At 40.1% G+C, this 21166-nt stretch overlaps 1 protein-coding gene across 1 annotated transcript in view; it reads left to right on the top strand.

Annotated features, from left to right (window-relative positions):
* The window catches only part of RFX6 (regulatory factor X6), a 111653-nt gene that overhangs the window by 20236 nt on the left and 70251 nt on the right, over window positions 1-21166 (top strand). Inside the window, exons 5-6 of the mRNA XM_083174696.1 lie at window positions 7146-7223; window positions 10723-10750. Of these exons, the coding sequence (XP_083030822.1) occupies window positions 7146-7223; window positions 10723-10750 (106 nt within the window). The remainder of the gene's footprint in view (window positions 1-7145; window positions 7224-10722; window positions 10751-21166) is intronic.

The following is a 21166-nucleotide window of genomic DNA, read 5'->3' as shown; positions in this document are numbered from 1 at the left end:
TGCACTGGAGCAAAGGGAATCATCTTGTCTGAAATGGTGCTAAAACAAAAGAGATGGTAATCCATTTTAGAAAACGTACCGTAGCTGCCCTGGTAAATTGTTAGTGACATTAGAGACTAACATTGAGATTGCTAACTCTTTTAAGTTTTTAGGAGTCATGGTTTCTAATAATTGTACATGGTCAACTTAGAGCCAGATTAAGGTCTAAATGGGCCTGGAGCTGAAAATTATCAGGGCCTATTATGCGCAGTAATAGGGGTTGTGGTCAGCACCTAATAATGTGGGTGGCGTGACCAGTGTTCTGTTTGGGTGGTCTGCTCATGGGTGTGTCTCTATTTGTGTAAATACTTTCAACTAATTATATATGCCTGGAAAAGGCAGGGGGCTGGCATAAGAAAAAATGCAGGGAGATATATTGGACCGGTGCCCTCCAAAGGTATACCCGCAGGACGCCGATGTCCTAAGATACTTGCGGGGTGAGGCGGCACTTCAGTCATAAAAAAAATACTGAAAACCGAAACTTGGTAGACAACATTTCAGCACCTTTTATGTGGTCACCTAAGTTTACCACACCATATACCCCTTATACAAATCATGCAACACAATAGTAACTTATACTGTACTTGCTTCTTACACATTATGCCACATGGAATGAGACAAAATTCACACCGATTGAGCAACAATTCACACTATGGCACACAGATTGAGTCAAAATTCACGTTATGCCACACCGATTAAGGCAAAATTCACATTTTGCCACATGGATTGAGCCAAAATACACACTATACCGGGCATGTCCAAACAGTGGCCCTCCAGCTGTTGTGAAACTACACGTCCCAGCATGCCTTGACATACAGTAGTTTTAGCATTCCCTAATTGCAAAACTGTGGCAATGCATGGTGGGACTTGTAGTTTCACAGCTGGAGGGCCATAGTTTGGACATGCCTACACTATACCAAACAGATTGAGCAATAATGCACAATATGCTTCATAAATATGGGCATTGCGCATATGTTGTGTATATAGCACAGCAGCTACATTATCATCTAGATAGTAACACTACAGCACATTGCGCTAGAAGAGAAAATGGTTGTGCTCAACTCATGGAAAGGAGTAAAGAGGAAGAGGAGGAGTAAAAAGTCTCTGCAACAGAAAGCCAAGAACAGAACGCAGGGATTGCAGAGGGATCAGGAAATCGAACGGAGATGAGTATGAAAGTGAGGCTAAGATACTCCAAACTATATAGCCTCTGCAGGGACGGTTCTACCATTAGGCATATTTAGGCAGCTGCCTAGGGTGCTGGGATCTGGGAGGTGCCACCAAATCTGCTTATCAAAAAATCAAGGATGCCTATGAGGATCCTTGTTGTACTTAATGCAGGTGGCTGCTGTGGACCTCACCTGTATACTTTCCCTTGAGGCATACTTCTCTACTTTGCTGTCCTCTCCTCCTTGTACTCTGTTGTGGGTTGCAAAGGGAGGCTTCCAGGGAAAACAGGGGACTTGCCCACCTTCCTGGGGGGCTGCAGACCCCGTTCACCTCCCACTTGTCTCTGCTGCTGCTGCCGGGCTCTCTCTATGCCTCCTCTTCATGGGAGCACTTTTACTCCTCTTCTCTCTGACCTGTCCTGACTATCTCTGATGATTATTTCATTGTTACAGCTGGCTTACAAAACGTTTTTTTATATATATATATCTAATGTCTAAATTAAACTAATGTTACAGTTTGCTTTGTGTGTGTTTTTTGGGTCCTAAAGAAAGCTGGATGAATGCAATAATATATAAAAAATATTTTGTGCTAAGAAAGATTATAATGGTGAAATAAAATCAGTCAGAGAGAAAATATTTACCCGTAGGTAAATGATGCAGGCGCTTGTGGGGTGGGATGTTAGGCCAGCTGCTCACACACTGGGGAGGTCATCTCCCAAAATTAGAACATACATAAGAAGGGGAATGGTAGTGGAGCGCTAAATATACTGCATATACAGTTAATAGTTAAAAGGTAAAGTTGATCAATTGGGTATCACATATAAAAGATTTATTTAATCTAGCATACAATTAGCTAATTCTTCACAATAGAATAATACACATAATGTATTGTTAAAAAAAAAAATGCACTCAATACTGGAAAATAATTAATAGGACAATGAAAAGATATACTTACTGAGAGTTCCGCTTGTTCCTATGATACTCCCCTGATGGACTTTAATAGTCCCCAGTTGTATATGAAAACTGGTGTGGTGGGTGTCCATATACCTGACTGGATTCCTTGTGCCTTAATTGAGCCGTTCCTAGCGACGGTTAATCCTGATTTTCTGGAAAGGCAGGCCCCGATAATGCAAAGAGAGGTGATCAGTGCGCTACTATCTGCAGCTGGTACTAGGACTTGTCAGGTCCTCAGAAAATATAGGAAAAAAAGGGGGATGTGTACCAGCGCTGGCTGAAAGAAATATAGGTATAAGCAAAAATTTGCAGAACGGTATCCTGTACAATATAGAATTTATTATAAAATAAAATTTAAAAAAAAAGCTGTAATAGCATATGAAATTGTACTTCATAAAGGGGGGTTACAATAATATATAAAATTGTAAACATGTGGACATTCAATTCTCAGCACAATATGAGTATTTGTAAGTATAGCATATAATTTGCATATTACCACACGGACATCTTAAGATGTAGTCCCATAGTAGCAGGTGACCAGGTGGCCAATGGCGATCCCAAAACAGAGTCCAGATAGAGAATTAGGTGTCTCTGATGGGAAAGATGGTATAACCTGGAAGATAAGATGATTTCCGTATCTGCCTCGCACATCGCTATAACTTGAGCTCATCCACACCACCAGGACATCGCCCTGTGCATTGCACCATCCCATCCGGACTCATTATCCGAGGCAGATACGGAAATCATCTTATCTTCCAGGTTATACCATCTTTCCCATCAGAGACACCTAATTCTCCATCTGGACTCTGTTTTGGGATCGCCATTGGCCACCTGGTCACCTGCTACTATGGGACTACATCTTAAGATGTCCGTGTGGTAATATGCAAATTATATGCTATACTTACAAATACTCATATTGTGCTGAGAATTGAATGTCCACATGTTTACACTTTTATATATTATTGTAACCCCCCTTTATGAAGTACAATTTCATATGCTATTACAGCTTTTTAAAAAAAAAAAATTTTTTATAATAAATTCTATATTGTACAGGATACCGTTCTGCAAATTTTTGCTTATACCTATATTTCTTTCAGCCAGCGCTGGTACACATCCCCCTTTTTTTAGGCCCCGATAATGAGCAGATGGTGGTATCCTGAAGCTGGGTTCCAGATTAAATTGGATGAAGTATGGGGAAAAGGGGTAGCAGGGGGAGTTGGTCCAAGTAGGGTGAAGCAATAAGTAGATCCAAAGTCCAACAAAGAGTGTAGCCTGACGCATCTTGTCGTCCACTGACAACTTTTTCAAAGGTTTTTTAACAATATATTATTCCATTATGTGTATTGTTCTATTGTGAAGAATTAGCTAATTGTATGCTAGATTAAGTATATATTTTATACAGTATGTGATACCCAATTGATCAACTTTATCTTTTACCTATTAACTGTCTTTGCAGTATATTTAGCGCTCCACTACCATTCCCCTTCTTTTTTATGAAGTAAAATCTGTGTCTATGCATTTAAAATGCAGAAAATGTTGTGACGTATCTCGCTATCTTGACAATTACTGGATGAATTAAATGTTTATATATATATATATATATATATATATATATATATTTATTGTTATATTGTTATTATAGATTACAGTATATTACTTATATTGGGGTCTAAAATCCCGCTTTAAAGTAGAAGTACAGTTGGAAATATTTTGTTGAATTTAATAGAGATAGAAATGGCCACAAAGATCCCCATATTAGAAAGGGAGCTGCAGTGGGACAAATAAAACCTGCAGTAGCTGAAACAAGGCTTGACATTGGAATACAATACGTTTAAAGACAGATCCGGCTGTGGAACGCTTTCAGCAGAATGGACCTCAAATTGAAGCTTGGTAGCATGTGAATCACATATGCTGTGGAACACATACAGCAGGAAAGACCTCAAAATGAGGCCTGGTAAAATGAGGAGCAGCGGGAAAACTACCACTATTTAAACCACTATTTAAACCAGAGACGCTGCACTTCACATTTAAAACCTCCTGAGGAAGCCGCTGATTTGATTTAAAGGTGGAGAAACTCATTGAGAGAAAGGACTGCTCACTTTACTGGCCAGAACTGACACCCAGATCCAGGGAGGCCGGGATAAGATCAGGAAATTGGATAGCAACAGAGGTAGGGGATGACCAGGGAAGCCTGGAAAACCTTTCCTATGCCCTGACAAAGGATCATCCATACATAAGTATATGAACTGTGCATCATAAATTCAATCTAATAATTTAAACGTCTACCACTTATATGCAAAACAACGCTAACAGCTACTAACTGGAGTAATGAGTCATAACCATTCTAAGTGGAAAATAACTAATGAATGCATGCATGGGACTACTAACCACTAAAATTTCAACTTGAAAATGACACAAAGAAGGGAGCCTATATGTATATATTAACTAATTTGTTTTGATTGATATGAGATATTTAATATGTAATATATTTGTCTAAGACACATCCCCTCGCATGCCCCACCGGCAGAAAATTAATTTGATGGTTGCTGACCATCGAATGATTTCATCAGGCCATGCAAATATAAATCACTGGAGACTCATTTATATTTGCCGCCAGACAGGGTGGGCACTACTCATTCCACCCGCAATCCCATGGGAATGAACAGCATTTTAATCGGGATGCTCTTGAAAAGCTGGCAGTTCCCATGGACGTGACCTGGGTCCACTGACCCCCCCCCCCCTCACCCACACTGCTCTGTGCGAACAGGCCGGCGACTATGCAAGTCGCCCAGTCGGTTCGCCAAGAGAGCCTGCACTTGCGCATAAAACATTATGCCCATGTGCACATAAAATCATCACTCCCCATGGGAATGCAAGGGGGAGCGAGTACAGTAGAATAACCCCCACAATCTCCTGGCTTACGGCTTGGGGCAGCCTGATTTCTGCAAAAGTTTTGTGTTGTAAGGAAACATTTACAAGTGAGATATGCACTTTCCTCAAATATTAACAAATGGTTGAAGTGTAGTATTTGCTGTGGTAATATCAATGTTATGTAAGAATTAAAATTCTGCAACATGTAGATATAGTCCATAGACCAGGGGTGGCCAACCGGTCAGAGGTAAAGAGCAAAAAATATCTGTAGTCAAGCTAAAGAGCCAATAACATGCACGCGCGTGCCAAAAAAGGGGCATTATACTATTTAGACCCCTTGGGTAAGTGTGATACACATATGCTCCCAATAGTGCCAGATACAAATATGCTCCCATGGTGCCAGGTATGCCCCCACGGTGTCAGGTATGCCCCAACGGTGCCACAAAGCTGGTATGCCCCCACAGTGCCACAAACTGCTATGCCCCCACAGTGCCACAAACTGCTATGCCGCCACAGTGCCACAAACGGCTATGCCCCCACAGTGCCACAAACAGCTATTCCCCCACAGTTTCACAAACTTCTATTCCCCCACAGTTTCACAAACTGCTATGCCCCCACAATGCTAATTTCCCAGCAGCAGCACTCACCGTTGTTGCTGCTGCTGCTGCCGGGCAGGAAGAGGACAGTCTTGCATCTCCCTGCAGTCCTATCATGTCGCCGAGGGGAGGAGAGCACAGCAAAGCACAGCACACTGCGCGTCTCCTTCCCCCTCACTTCCCTGTGACTGGGCCGTCCGCCATACAAAGCTTGCAGGCCAGCTCCTGATTGGCTGCCGGCCCGTGAGCTCTGATTGGTGGATGGCCCAATCACAAGGATGAACAGTGAGGGGTAGTAGAGATGCGCACTCTCCTCCTCCCTGGCAATGGGTAATGGAGGGATGGGGTACTGGGAAGGATGTTGGGAGGCGGACAGGAGCCGCACTTTAACAGGGGGAGAGCCACATGCGGCTCGAGAGCCGCGGATTGGCCACCCCAGCCATAGACTGTAAAGAAGGGTGTTGAGTTTGAAGAGGAATTTTCAACCCTATTATCCTGTGAGGATGATTGTAAAGTCATAGAAAAGTTTTCAGATCCTGGTTTTACCCTTTTAGTCTTAAAATTTGACTGGTGATGATACATTTTGTAGAACTTTAACTTCACTTGAATAGTGGAACATATGGATCTCCAGAACTTTGTCACAATTTATACTCCATGACCACAGTTGGAAGACCATAGAGTCGTATCTCTCGAACAAGGATGATAGTGTGTATCTCCAGAATCGCACTGAGGCTGGTAAGGTGCATTTTTGGACCCGGACTGATGGCAGGATTGAATAGAACTTGAACTAGTCTGAGACAGGCAAAATGTAGTGCTGGAAAAAAGCTGAAAGCAAAGTTTTGAAGGATCTGTGATACTGGAGACTTGGACTTGATCACAGGGCCGGAATCAGCTTTAGGCCAGATTATCTAAGCTTCAAAAGTGATAAAATAGAGAGTGATAAACAGCCAGCCAATCAGCTCCTGCCTGCTATTTTTCAAACACAGTCTGTGACATGACAGGTACGAGCTGATTGGCTGACTATTTATCAATCTCCATTTTATCACTTTTGAAGCTTAGAGAATCTGGCCCATAATGAGCAAAACCATGTTGCATTGCAAGAGCGACTAATGTAACGTGCCAAGAGAGTTTGATTTGGGTGAGATTTTGTTTCTGTGCAGGGTAAATGCTGGGGGCTTTATTTTTACACTGCAATATATATTTCAGTTTGAACACACTCTACCCAATTAAACTCTCTCTCTGCACATGTTACATCTACCCCTTCAGTGCAACATAGTTTTTCCCATTATATTTTGCTTTTGAGATCCTTACCGAATAATGTGTGTTAGTACTAGGACATGCAATATACAGTATGCAGATGATGTTAAGAACAGACGTTTGAGAGGATTACATACACTGTCAGGTCATGTTGATCAAAAACACCAAACTATAATTTACAGTATATTTGCTCTGATATTTTGTCATGCTACATTAAGTACTGGCTGATTATAAAGATGTCTTCTGTATCCTGCTGCAGGTACCATTATTATGGCATTGGAATAAAGGAAAGCAGTGCATACTATCATTCAGTTTACTCTGGAAAAGGACTGACACGGTACAGAATTAGTTAATATCATATATAATGGTTGTCATCTATTTCAATATCAATTACATGAATCCAAATTCAAATGATTTCAATTTTGGTGGATAATTTGGTAAATAATTTGAAATTTTAAAATGGAATGAATACAATTATATAAATGACAGTGGGAATGGTGGGGAGGCCTGTAGAGAGTCTACTAAGGGGGAGGTGGGTACGAGGAAGTTAGTAAGGAATACAAATAAGTCCAGAGGAGAAAGTCAACACAATGTTAGGGACGCAAATAAAAATAAACATGAATTAAAATGCCTACTGGCTAATGCAAGAAGCTTAGCAGGTAAAATCGGGGAACTTGAAACTGTGGTCACTAGGGATGATCATGACATTATTGGTATTACAGAAACATGGTGTAACGAGTCGCACAATTAGGCATTAAGCATGGAGGGATATACACTCTACAGAAAAGACAGGGGAAATAGAAAGGGCGGGGGGGTATGCCTATATGTAAAAAATAACTTAACATTGTGTGAGAAAGAAATGAGCACAGGCACAGACACGGAGGCCGTGTGGGCAGAGATAACTGACAATAACAAAAAACCTAATAACAGAATTTTAATAGGGGTATGCTATAGATCACCGAACATAAACAAAGGGGACGAGTCTCTTCTTTTAAACCAAATCAAACAATCATCAGATCAGGGTCAAGTATTAATTATGGGTGATTTTAATTTACCTGATATTGATTGGAAAAACGAAACATGTAAAACAGCAAGAAGCAGTGGGTTCCTAAGCTTACTTAAAGACCAGTTTATCACACAAACGGTAGAAGCTCCAAATCGTAATAGGGCATTATTGGATTTGGTTTTAACAAATAACATAGATTTAGTTTCAAACAAACAAAAGTAATTGAACACCTAGGGAACAGTGAACACAATATGGTTTAACTGGAAATCAACTTCAGTAAATTACATCATAAAGGATCGACAAAAATACTAAAGTTCAGAAAAGCTAACTTCAAATTATTCAGAGAAGCCCTAAAAAGAATTGTGTGGGAAACAGTTTTTGAGGGGAAAAATGCTGAGGAAATGTGGGATACTCTAAAAAATGTACTCGAATCATTAACTATTAAATACATTCCTAAAGTAACTAATGGTAAATTCAATAAAAATGCCACCATGGTTGGACAAAAAAGTTAGGTCAGCAATCAACAATAAAACAAGAGCATTTAAATTCTATAAAAATAACTTAAATGAGGAGGCGTTCACCAAATACAAAGAATCAAACAAAATTTGCAAAGGGGCAATCAAAGTAGCTAAAAGGGATTATGAAGAGCGCATAGCCACTGAAAGTAAAACTAACCCCAAGAAGTTTTTCAAATACATAAATAGTAAACGTATAATTAAGGACAACATAGGCATACTAACCGATATCAATGAAAAAAGTTTTACAGAGGACAAGGGAAAAGCAGAACTGTTAAATGAGTTCTTCTCATCAGTGTTCACTAAGGGAGAGCAGACTGTGGAACGCACACATACCACAAATGGGATGAACAAGCCGGACCTCAATATTGAATTCTCTACCGAGGAAAAAATATTGAGGATCAGCAAAATAAAAACAAATAAATAACCTGGGCCAGATGGGATTCATCCTAGGGTACTAATGGAATTAAGGGAGGAATTAGCTTCCCCTCTACAGTATATCTTTGATAATTTACTATCATCAGGAAAGGTACCAAAAGACTGGAGAATAGCAGAGGTAGTGCCATTATTCAAAAAAGGAAAAAAGGAGGATCCTGCTAATTACAATAAACTGTTAGTTTAACATCAATAGTGGGTAAACTATTTGAAGGATTTTTAAGAGATGCTATCCAGGAATATTTAGACCTTCATAGTTTACTCAATAATAACCAGCATGGGTTCGTGCCAAACTAATCTACTTGGTTTCTATGAAGAGGTTAGCAAAAACCTTGATAATAAAAACGCTGTAGATGTGATTTTTCTAGATTTTGCTAAAGCCTTCGACACATTACCACACAAGAGGTTGATAAATAAAATGGAGGACCTCGGAATATCTGTAGATGGGTAGGGAACTGGCTGTGTAATAGAGAACAAAGAGTGGTCGTGAACAGTGCTGTATCAAATATGACACCAGTACTAAGTGGGGTGCCTCAGGGTTCGATTCTAGGGCCCATTTTATTTAACATTTTTATTAACGATATTGGGATGGGGTTACTCAGCAATGTATCCATCTTTGCGGACGATACAAAACTGAAAAGAGTTATTAAATCATCAGAAGATGTCACCACTTTTCAAAATGATCTTGACAATCTAGATGAGTGGGCAAAAAAAGTGGAAGATGAGGTTCAATGTGGACAAATGCAAGGTCATGCACCTTGGGAGACATAACCAGTGTGCTAGTTATAACCAAAGCGGGGATGAATTGGGTAATTCAGTACTCGAAAAGGATCTAGGAGTCCAAATAGACAACAAACTAGGGTGTAGTGCTCAATGTAATATAGCAACAAAAAAAAGAAAAATAAACTCTAGCATATATTAAAAGGGGCATGGAAACTAGGGATTCAAAAGTAATTATGCCTCTGTACAAATCATTGGTTAGACCGCACCTCGAATACGGAGTACAATTCTGGGCCCCACACTATAAAAAGGACATCATAGAATTAGAAAAAATCAAAAGAAGAGCAACAAAGCTTATTAGGGGGATGGAGAATTCAAGCTACAAGGAAAGATTAAGCAATCTGGGACTATTTACACTAGAGAAGAGATGTTTAAGGGGGGACATGCTCAATATGTATAAATACATTAGGGGCCAATATAAGAAACTGTCAAACACCCTTTTTTCTGCTAGACAGGAATCTAGGACGAGAGGGCACGAGTTTAGATTAAAAGAAAAAAAGATTTTGTTCATCTAGAGGAAAAAAAATCTTTACAGTTAGAACAGTAAAACTTTGGAACTCTCTTCCTGAAGAAGTGGTGTCGGCAGACACAATAAATACGTTTAAAATAAGGTTGGATAAACATTTATTGGTAAAAAACATCCACAGGTACGAATAAGTAACATAATCTGTCTTTAAAATATTGGAACATACTATACAACAAGGGATAAACTATTATAAACATAGTTTGAACTAGGTGGACGCAAGTCTTTATTCAGCCTCACCTACTATGTAACTATGTAATGTACGTGGACCTTCATACAGTCGAGCTATGACCCATACCCATGTGAAGATGTAGTAACTGGAGAGTTGGTCAACAGTGTCTTTGCCAACAGTTAATACATAGGTTGAAATCGTATAATCAACATGCACATGTCAACAAAAAACTTGAAAAACTCATTATGACATTTTCATGTGTTGACCCTTACTGTATTGACGCTTTGCTTGTGTCCAAAAATAAAAATCTACCTTTAGTAAATAAACCCAATAGTGATGATGATGATAATAATAATAATAATATTAATAATAATAATAATAATAATATTTTATTTTCTCAAAAAGGTTTTCTGGCAGCAAGCTGAAGAGTGAGGTGGGTCATTTTGTCATTTTTTATACTGCAGGATGCTGGATTGATTTTTTATGTTAACAATTATTATTGTATTATTGTATTAAAGGCATCAGAATATTATGTACACTGTGCAATTTATCTAAACATACTGTACACTGAAACTTAAGGCAAATGATTCATTGCCCATTGTTTTAGAATCATCATATAGTTAAATAAAATACTGTGTGGTGGCAAATTGATCTGTGAGGACCGGGGCTGTGTGGAGGCAATGTCATCTGTGGTTGGGGGAAATTGTGTGAAGACTAGGGGGGTTTGTGAAGAGAGGGACTGTGTGAAGGTAATGTGATCTGTAAAGAAGTTGGCTGTGTGGAGGCAGTGTGACCTGCGGTTGGGAGAATTTGTGTAAAGACAGTGTGATCTTGGAAGAGGAGAGTCCTACCACAGAAATTAGGAATGGATAAGCTTTAGATTATTATATAAAAAAGATTTACAACGATGTGTATTTGTGGTATCAGCAGTAGTAGTAAGGTCCATTGTGGTGGAAGTTAAGCTAGAAATAGTAGTTAGTGCTACAAAGATTCTCATCCACTGGCTTGTCCTCTCTTACAAGCCATACATTGGTTTCCCTTTCAACTTCAGATCCATTTCATGTTCCTCAAACTCACTTACAAAGCCATTACCTATTCCTCTTCCACTGACATAACATCTGACCTTATCTCTCTTTACACTCCCACCCACCATCTTCACTCCACAAATGCACACCACCTCTCCTGCCAACTAGTTACTTCCTCCAATTCCTGTCTCCAAGATTTTGGCCTCTGTGCTCTTTATCTCTTGAATTCTTTACCTCAGCTGGCTTGGTGGTCCCCAACCTCAAGATCCATTGGGACTCAGATCAAAAGCTCTGTTGATACTTGTCACCACCACGATTAGACAGAGAGACATGAAATATCTTATGTCTTCCAGCGTGTGGCCCACCTCCTTGAAGTGCCTGGAGACAGGTTGATCTATTTCCTTTACCTTGATGGTTATACCAATAGAGGATCTGTGTGCCCCCATCCTCCCTTTGAACGTACAGGTAGTCTGACCCACATAGTAGATGTGGCACGGGCACGTAACCACATATATCACATGGGTCGAGTTGCATGTCAGGACATGTCTAATGTCGTATGTCTTGTCAACATGCGGATGTCGAAACGATTTCCCCGCAAGCATATAGTAGCAAGTAACGCAATTTCTGCATTTGTAGCAACCAGGGGGGGTGGGTTTGGGACATTGGTTAGACTGATGTTAGTGTTGGTCACATCTCAGTGTACCAGTCTGTCCCTAAGATTTTGACCTCTTCTGTATGCCAGAAAAGGTCTAACACCTTTTAGCATAGGCAATTCTTTGTCAATCGACCAAAGGGCCTTCATGGCTCGACCAAGGACTGGGCTGGCAGTGGTAAAGTCACTGACAAAGGGAATAGTTTTCCCCTTGTCCCTAACTGTCGTTCAGAAGAATTCTTCTCTTCTTTTAGACAACACAATCTCCTTCTGTCGTTTAAGATGATCAATTTCATAGCCCCATGCTGTAAATTTGGCAATCAATTTATCTAACTCACCAGGGACAGCTTCCTCCTGGTTAGTGATACGGGTTACCCTGATCATCTGTGATAACGGGAGACCTCGTTTGAGAGCAGGGAGGTGATGACTCGTTGCACAGAGTAATGTGAATTAACGGGTCCATTCTAGTCAATGGGGGAAAATTGTGTCTATTTTGCACCCTGCTATCTCCAGTTCTATTTGTCCTAGAGACTTCACACTGGTACCATATGAAAGAAGAGACTCTTGGCTTACAGAATATACTAAGTAGTTTATATGACATCAGTAAGGGAAGCGGCAAGCATCCATAATTTGGATCCCCTCCAATTGTTCACCTACTGTAGCTCATTACTACTGAGTACTGCAAATAGGAAATACTGTATAGAGAGGCTACAGACAGTGTTTTTGCATCCAAGAACTTAGGGAGGAGCTTTTATCTATCCTCATTAAACTTATATTGCTATCACTTATAGCTGTAACTGTTACAGAGTAAAAAAAAAAAGCTTTGTGCTACTGAGTACACAAAGTGCTATTGAGTACGCAAGTGCTACTTATTACCCAAATAGGAAAAACTCTATGGAGGTGCTAAGCACAGTGTTTTGGCATCCTGGAGACCAAAATTATCCAGTTTATATCACAATCATGAAAAAAGTTTTAAAACACATGGCAACATATTATGCAAAAAATACAAAGCCGCAGGTTACTTATCTAGTACAGGCAGTCAGCATGGTGCCCATAGATTCCTGCTGCTAACAACATGGCTGTCTGTCTATATCACCAGCCTTACATGTCCTGACGACGGGGGCAAGACCCCCGAAACGTTGACGGGCCTATGGATTAAATTGGTCCTTATTTTCACATCTGAAAAAAGTCTCTGAGTGCCTTTGTCCTCCATTGTTTATATATATATATATATATATATATATATATATATATATATACCACCGATCTTCCTACTGTTAGGTAAGAAAAAAAAGCACTCTCCACATATAAGAAAAAATAATATATAAAAAAAACCTGTCAATGGTGTAATCCTTCTCCAACATTTCGATCACAACCGTGATCTTTGTCAAGGAGTACCATCAAGTCCAACTGCAAAAAATGATCAGCATAGAACAAACAGACGACCGGATAATATACATGAAGGTAGAAGAGGGCGCTTCATGGTGCAGTAAAAGATCATTTTTTATTGGATCTAACAGCAAAACCGATCCATGATAAAATCAATTGCTCATACCAAATCAATGTACTCTGTGGGCTGGCTACCACATGGCATAAACAAATACCAAAGGCAAATCTGCTCACGAATTCAAAGCGGGCGTAAGGGAGACTCCAAGATGCTACAGCTCGCAAGCACTGCGAGAGGTGCAGGAGGACATGGATAAACCAACTCCGGCTCAGAGTGGTGAGTGTCAGCAGTCGGTAGAGAGTTACAGGCCACATTTTGACGCGTTTAGTCACTTGGACTTCGTCATAGGGCATGGCTAATGTGACGTCTCGCCCCATCTTTAACAGAATTACCAGCCAATGAGAATAGACTCAAGGCGGAACATTTAAACGCTGATTGTGGCCAGCAATAGAAGTCCATTACTTGTCTGGAATACATGCAATGAATAAAAAAATGCTGCATACCTTACTTTGCTGGTTGCGAGCACTTACATAGAACACCATATTCAAAAACATGAAATAACAAGTATATACAAATAACATGTTCATATTTTGACAGACCATAATTATGCCTGCAAAATTACTAAAATACACATTAGTTCAACAACAATAATTATTTGAACAATAGTAAAATACAAATATCTTAAAAAAGATGGAAGATAAAAAGTCATAGGCAATTTAATTTATAAAAGGAGTGATTTCATACCCTTCATTTAACCCTGCTGGGGTGAGCGTATTTAATTTTAGAATCTACTGGGTTTCTTTTTTTAACAGGTATTTTTCAATATCACCCCCTCTCTTTCCATGTTTAATAAGTTCAATACCCTTAATGGGTCACAATTGTGATACTCCTTAAAGTGCCTAGGTACACTATGATTAAGTACCCAATGCTTAATATTGCGAAAATGTTCTAAAATCCGAATTGTAAGACATCTTTTGGTCTTACCTATATATCTGAGACCACAGCTACACTTTAAGATAGACAACATGTGTAGAATAACAGTTGATAAATTCATTAATTCTATGTTGACCAAGGAAAGCATCTATAACTGGACCCTTTTCCATAAATGTGCAGATCTTAGTTATTGCAGGGATACAGTAACTCCCTTTTAAAGTAAGGAAGGTGTTGCTTATGGGTTTATCTTGTATATTTTTGAGTTGACTTTTAGAAACAATAGATTTTATAGTTTTAACCCTCCTATATATTATTTTGGGTACATTGGAAATGTGTCCTTTAAGGACAGGATCCAATTTTAAAACGTTCCAATGCTTGTTGAAAAATCTTTTTTGTTCACGGTCTCTGCTATTGAACTGCGTGATAAACATAACATTATTATCATCAGTTGATTTGCAATCAGAATTTGTATCAGTCTTATATTGTAGTAGATTAGCCCTGTCCGTGTTTCTTGCACACTGTAAAGCTCCTTAAATAATTCTAGGAAGATACCCCTTTTCTTTAAATCTATTAATATATATATTTGCCTGTTCATCAAATAAAGTGGTGTTAGAGCAATTCATTTTAAGCCGTAAAAATTGGGAAAAAGGAAAATTATCCTTCCAAGGGCCATAGTGGCATTTGCTTAGAGGGCTATTCACGGTAGTGAAATTGCATTGCATTGCATCGCAATATATAATGTATTCACTGCACTGTGTCAGTGAATCCATTAAAAAGATAGGGTGCAACAAAAAATCGCATCGCATGCCATTAATGTATGGCATGCGGTGCGATGGTGTGCAATAAAAAAATTGCATTCCATCGCATTGCATGCCATAATTGTATGGCATGCGATGCGATGAGATATCGGTTCTGATGGAACCTAGAATAATGTCATTTAATGTCCTATACCATTAAACGATATATCATGTCATTTATTTTGGCCCCCCACTATACACGTCATCCCGAAGCGTGGCGAGCATAGGGAGCCCCGTGAGGGGACGCGTAATACATGTAACATAATACGCTGCCGCTCGCCCCGCTTTGGGCTCGGTTGCTCTCTGCGCTCGCCACACTATATAAGATCAACTCCACGCCGACGTGGATAGTGGTGGTATGAAAAGGTCGGTCGGACGCATACCGCTGCACTCACCACGCTTCAGGCTCATGTCGATACTGGGGGAGGGGGCCTTAATAAATGACATGATATGTCTTTAAATGGTATAGTACATTAAATGCCATTATAAGTGTTAAAATCGCATCGCATCGCGTGCCATACCATAACGGTTTGCGTACGTAGTAAAATCAGGCGCCATGATAATACACAAGTACTGACATTTTTAACCGTTAAAAGAATATCAAGGAATTCGATGGTAACATTCTGTAAATTACAGGTGAAATGAAGATTATATCGATTGTCATTGAGACAGGACATAAATTTTATAAATCACAATGATATCGTCGATGTATCGTTTCATCAATATCACATTATCAAGTAAACTATTATTAAATGTTTCAATTTCCCATTCACCCATATAAATATTCACTAGGATAGGAGCGCAAATCGTCCCCATCGTGGTTCCGCATACCTGCAGGAACCACTCGCTTAGGAATTCAAAGAAGTTATGTGTCAATACAAATCTCAGATAATCGCAAATAAATTAAATTCTTTCTTTTGACAGTGATTTATCCCCTGATAACCGATGTTTAATCGCTGAGATACCCATTTCATGTGGGATGCTTGTATAAAGCGACTGAACATCGATGGTAGCGAAGCGATAATTGGCTTCCCATTTCACGTCTTTAATTATTTGCAATATATGGGTTGAGTCTTTAACATATGTATCAATTAAAGGAACACATTTTTTAATAAAGACATCCACATATTCAGAAACATGTGAAGTCAGCGAGCCTACTCCTGCAACAATCAGTCGCCCTGGGGGTGCATTACGGGAATACTATGTTGCTGAATCATATAACCTGCTGCATGGCAAGTGATAAAAAGTTGCTATATTTTGCGTAGTGTTATGTAAATATCTACAGTGTATTCCTCCACATTAATCAGTTTGTCATCTAGCCCTCTTTTAAGCAAAATATCAAGCTCAGTCAGATATATGCTGGTAGGTTCCTTTTCAATTTTGATCTATGATTTAATATCATGCAACAGGTCATATGCTTCAGCAACATAGTATTACCGATCCATAATCACAAGGCAACCGCCTTTATCAACGTTCTTAATAACAATTGATGTATCGAAAACAACGTTCTTTAAAACTTCTGACTCTTTCCTACTCAAGTTATAATGTCGGTTACTTGTTAAATCCATTTTCTCAATATCCTTTTGACTAATTCGGTGAAAAGATCCAAATAAGGAATCCAGACATGGTTGAAAAAGTACTCAAAAATGGGCGAAAATGCCTGCATTTGAATAGTATAAGGGCAATTTAGTACTTGTTTTTCAGATAGCCAAAAAAAGGATCTTAATGGAATGCCCTTTTTTTTCCGTTTTTGCTTATCTATGTATTGTTAGATGCTGCGGTACCCTTGTGGCATCATATAAATAAACAATAATAATAATAGTAGTGGTGATAGTTGTAAGGTGAAAGCATGCACTTGATGGCTATGTGTCTTTGTTGTAAGCAACGATGGCTGAATGTATCTAAGTGTGCAAACATAATTGTACATTGTGTTTTGAGAAACTCTGTAAATTTTTTGAATGACAATACTTGTGTCCATCACAGTAAATACTGCAAGCCGCGAGCAGCATTCTTTACTCTGAAGTCTTTGCATATGGTTTCCACTGATAGTTGCTTTTGCGATCCAGCTATTTTAAGTGCTGACTGGTGTAGTTAAGAACAATATGTCATTTATAAAGTAAGTGACAGGTGCAATATATATAGGAATGTGCATTTAAGTAACAGGTGTACTGTTTGTTTGTTTTTGTTTTTTTAAATCTGTGCTAATGTGTATAAAGAACTTAAAAATAATTAAAGACTTTGGAAAGGACCTCCTTAGCAGCCAGTTCTTAAACTTTTAAAGCACCATAAGCAGAAACTTTAAATATAGAATGTTTGTATGTATGCTACATCCTGTTTTATAGAAAATATATCTATCTGTCAAATTTACTATACTGAAACAATAAAAATAAATGAGTAACAATTAGATAATTTATGTAACAAATTAATGTATATGTTCATAATAATCAGGTTGGAAACCTGTTTTGTTTGAGGGAAAACTACATGGGATTAATTATGAATTCACAATAGTAGGACCCCTTATTCTATCTAGTGCCTTTACCTCTTACATATTATGCCATATGGAATATGCCAAAATTCACATTATGCAACAGAGAATGAGCCAAAAATCAAATTACAATATACTATGCAGTAGGAGCCAAAAATCACATTATGCCGCATGGAATTAGTCAAAATTCACATTATGCCACACAGTATGAGCCAAAAATCACATTATGCCGCATGGAATTAGTCAAAATTCACATTATGCCACACAGTAGAAACCAAAAATCACATTATGCCACACAGTAGGAGCCAAAAATCACATTATGCCACATAGTCGGAGCCAAAAATCACATTATGCCACACAGAAGGCAAAAATCACATGCCACACAGTATGAGCCAAATTTCATATTATGCCACATGGAATAAGCTAAAATTCCCACGGAATGAGCCAAGAATCACATTGTGCAGCATAGTACGAGCCAAATTCAGGGACAGAGAAAGTGACAGCAAGACCATAGGGACAGAGAGAGTGACAGCAGGGACATAGGGACAGAGAGAGGGATGGCAGGGACAGAGAGAGGGACAGCAGGAACATAGGGACATGAGAGGGATGGCAGGGAGAAGGACAGCAGGGACACAGAGACAGGGAGAGTGACAGCAGAGGCAGAGAGAGACTGACAGCAGACACATAGGGACAGGGAGTGTGACAGCAGGTATATGCGGATGGGTGGAGGACCTGCGCACACCTGCAGAAAATGAAGTTAGATTTGTGTCAAATAATTACTTTTTAAGATATATATAGTCCACAATAAGGTTGTGATATTATTAATGCAAATAAACGGATATCACTACTATCCCCTGAGCGTAAAGAACACTAAGATTAATGAGAAAAAGAGAAAAAGTACTCTCCTTTGTTTGGGGGCATGCTTAAAGAGAAAAAGATAGTGTGGTTTTATGTAATGGTAACAATTATTAAAACGTAGCTTTTATTTTAATTTTTTCTTTAAAAAAAATTCTAGACAAACTAACAAACGACACAAAACATATGTATGGGGTGCATCAAAGATCAAAGATGGAACTCAAATAAGTTCATCCAGCATTTAGTAGCTGATAAGTGGGGTGCACCACACTATCACCAATATTGTGAGATTGTAAGTACTGAATAGTTTGGCCTGTAAATGTGGGTCCATGTTTCAGATGTCTCCAATCTGGTGATAGTGAGTTAAACACTGTGAAGTCTAATTAATTGTGCGAAATATTTGCAATTTTGTTATATGGTCACATCAAAATATTATGTGAATTAGACCTCGGCAAAACTGACGCCTTAACGCTACGCCCCGGCACATCTATGAGAACACAGCACGATCCGTCATGTGCAGTGGGTAAGCAGCGGCAACTTTGTTTCTCAAAGCTCACACACGGAGGAGACCTCATTACACACAGGTACTTCTCTACCAACCCTGCCAATTCCAGGAACGGCAATTCTATTGTGTTATAGACATAGCCAGCACCTTTAATATCTTATTAGGGGTTAGTGTGACACACGGAGGAAACCTTGCTACAAACAGGTACCTCCCCACCCACCCTGTCAATTCCAAATACAGTTTTTTCATTATGTCAGAGATATATATGTTTTGTGTCGTTTGTTAGTTTGTCTACAAAAGTTTTTTAAGAAAAAATTTAAATAAAAGCTATATTTTAATAATTATAACCATTACATAAAACCACACAATCTTTTTCTCTTTAAGCATGCCCCCAAACAAAGGAGAGTACTTTTTCTCTTTTTCTCATTAATCTTAGTGTGACAGCAGGGACAGAGAGAGGGACAAAGGGACAAGGAGAGGGATGGCAGGGACAGAGAGAGTGATAGCAGGGACAGAAAGTGACAATAGGGACAGGGAGAGTAACATTACGGACAGAAGGCTGACAGCAGGGACACAGAGAGTGACAGCAGGGACATAGGAACAGAGAGTGACATCAGGGAAAGAGTGACAACGGGGACAGAAAGTGACAACAGGGACAGGGGGAGTGACAGCAGGGACAGAGAGAATGACAGAAGGGACATAGGGACAAAGAAATGTACAGTAGAAACAGAGTAGTTTACCTAAGGAGAAGGCTCTTGATAGCGGCAGCGGCAGTGTGGAGAAGACTCCGATTGGTGGCAGCAGCAGTCCGGAGGAGGCTCTGGTCAGTGGCAGCGGCTGGCAGCAATGTTGAGGAGGCTTCGGCTGTGAGGTCCCCTCCTGCATACAGTCTGCCTATGGCCACCATCATTTACCCCCCACAACCGCTGGGGCTGCCTACCCTTAGTTACGCCACTGCACCCCACTACACTCAGTATTGCCCCTATCACTCCCATCCCATAGCCCTCATACACTCCCTACACTAGTGCTTATCACTGCTCCTTTTCAGCCATCTACTTTTTGGGTACCTAAACTCCTCCACAAGTGGGATGGCTCCTGCTCCCCATCGTGCTCCTACAGGTCTTTCACAGGTGGGCGGCCATATGCGGGCGGCGCTGCGCGCAGAACGTGGGAGGGAAGGGGGAGGAAACAATCACTGGTGGTTGTGGACAGCCGTGTATGCAGGAGACTGGAACATTTGCAAGCAGTTCTTGCAGTATTGCAAGCACCAGGGAGTTTTTTGGGGAGAGAGATGGCCTTGAGTGAGTCTGTGCAGAAGTGGCGTTATGCCATACCATACTCACTGAACTGGTAAAGGGTCCTCACATCAGGCACAGGAAAACAGGGGAAATCGGCAGTAGGTCCAGATAGATGCAGGTAAGTACCAACACTTAACGCGTTTCAGACCTACTGCCGATCTCCCCTGTTTTCCTGTGCCTGATGTGAGGACCCCTTACCAGTTCAATGAGTCCTTATCCCACTTGTAGTATTCCAACATCAACGAGGTGGCTGGGATCCAGATGAATCCATTCTGTTGTAGTATTGCAATTGGAGATATAATATAATGCGCTTTTTAAACATCTATTCATTGTGAGTATGCAATCTGGGATCATGGCTGTCGATCCCCGCCGACAGCCGTGATCCTGGCCCGTTTGCGGTCAGATCGACCGCATAACAACAGATCGGATTCATTGTCCAGCCTGCCGATGGGCGCAAAAGGGGTGTGGCCGCGAAAATGGCCATGGATTGTCAATCTGCCGTCTGGATCACGACAATCCACGGCCGTTATCGGCAGAATGGGCCCGACAGCTTCTGAAGTCGGGCACGTTTTGTCGTGATCCCGCATCAATGCTGTCATTAATGACAGCATTGAGTAGGGAGCCTCCGCTATTTCCCACGTTGGAAATAGCAGCGGCACATTGCATACCCCCCTTAGTAGTTACCCACTAGTGATGGAAAGCTGTCTGGGAATCCGTGCAAGATGTCCTCGCAATCTTGGCAAGAAAGTGGCGGAGACGGTAGATGCAGGGTCTCTCTGAACTGTGGGAGGAAACTGGAGCAACTAGAGAAAGTCCTTGCCAAAATGGGGAGAACGTACCAATTCCACGTGC

The sequence above is a fragment of the Crinia signifera genome, chromosome 3 (assembly GCF_055691185.1).
Source record: "Crinia signifera chromosome 3, ASM5569118v1, whole genome shotgun sequence".
Lineage (NCBI taxonomy): Eukaryota > Metazoa > Chordata > Amphibia > Anura > Myobatrachidae > Crinia > Crinia signifera.
Note: the sequence above shows the minus strand (reverse complement) of the source record. Positions and strands in the feature narration are given on the sequence as shown.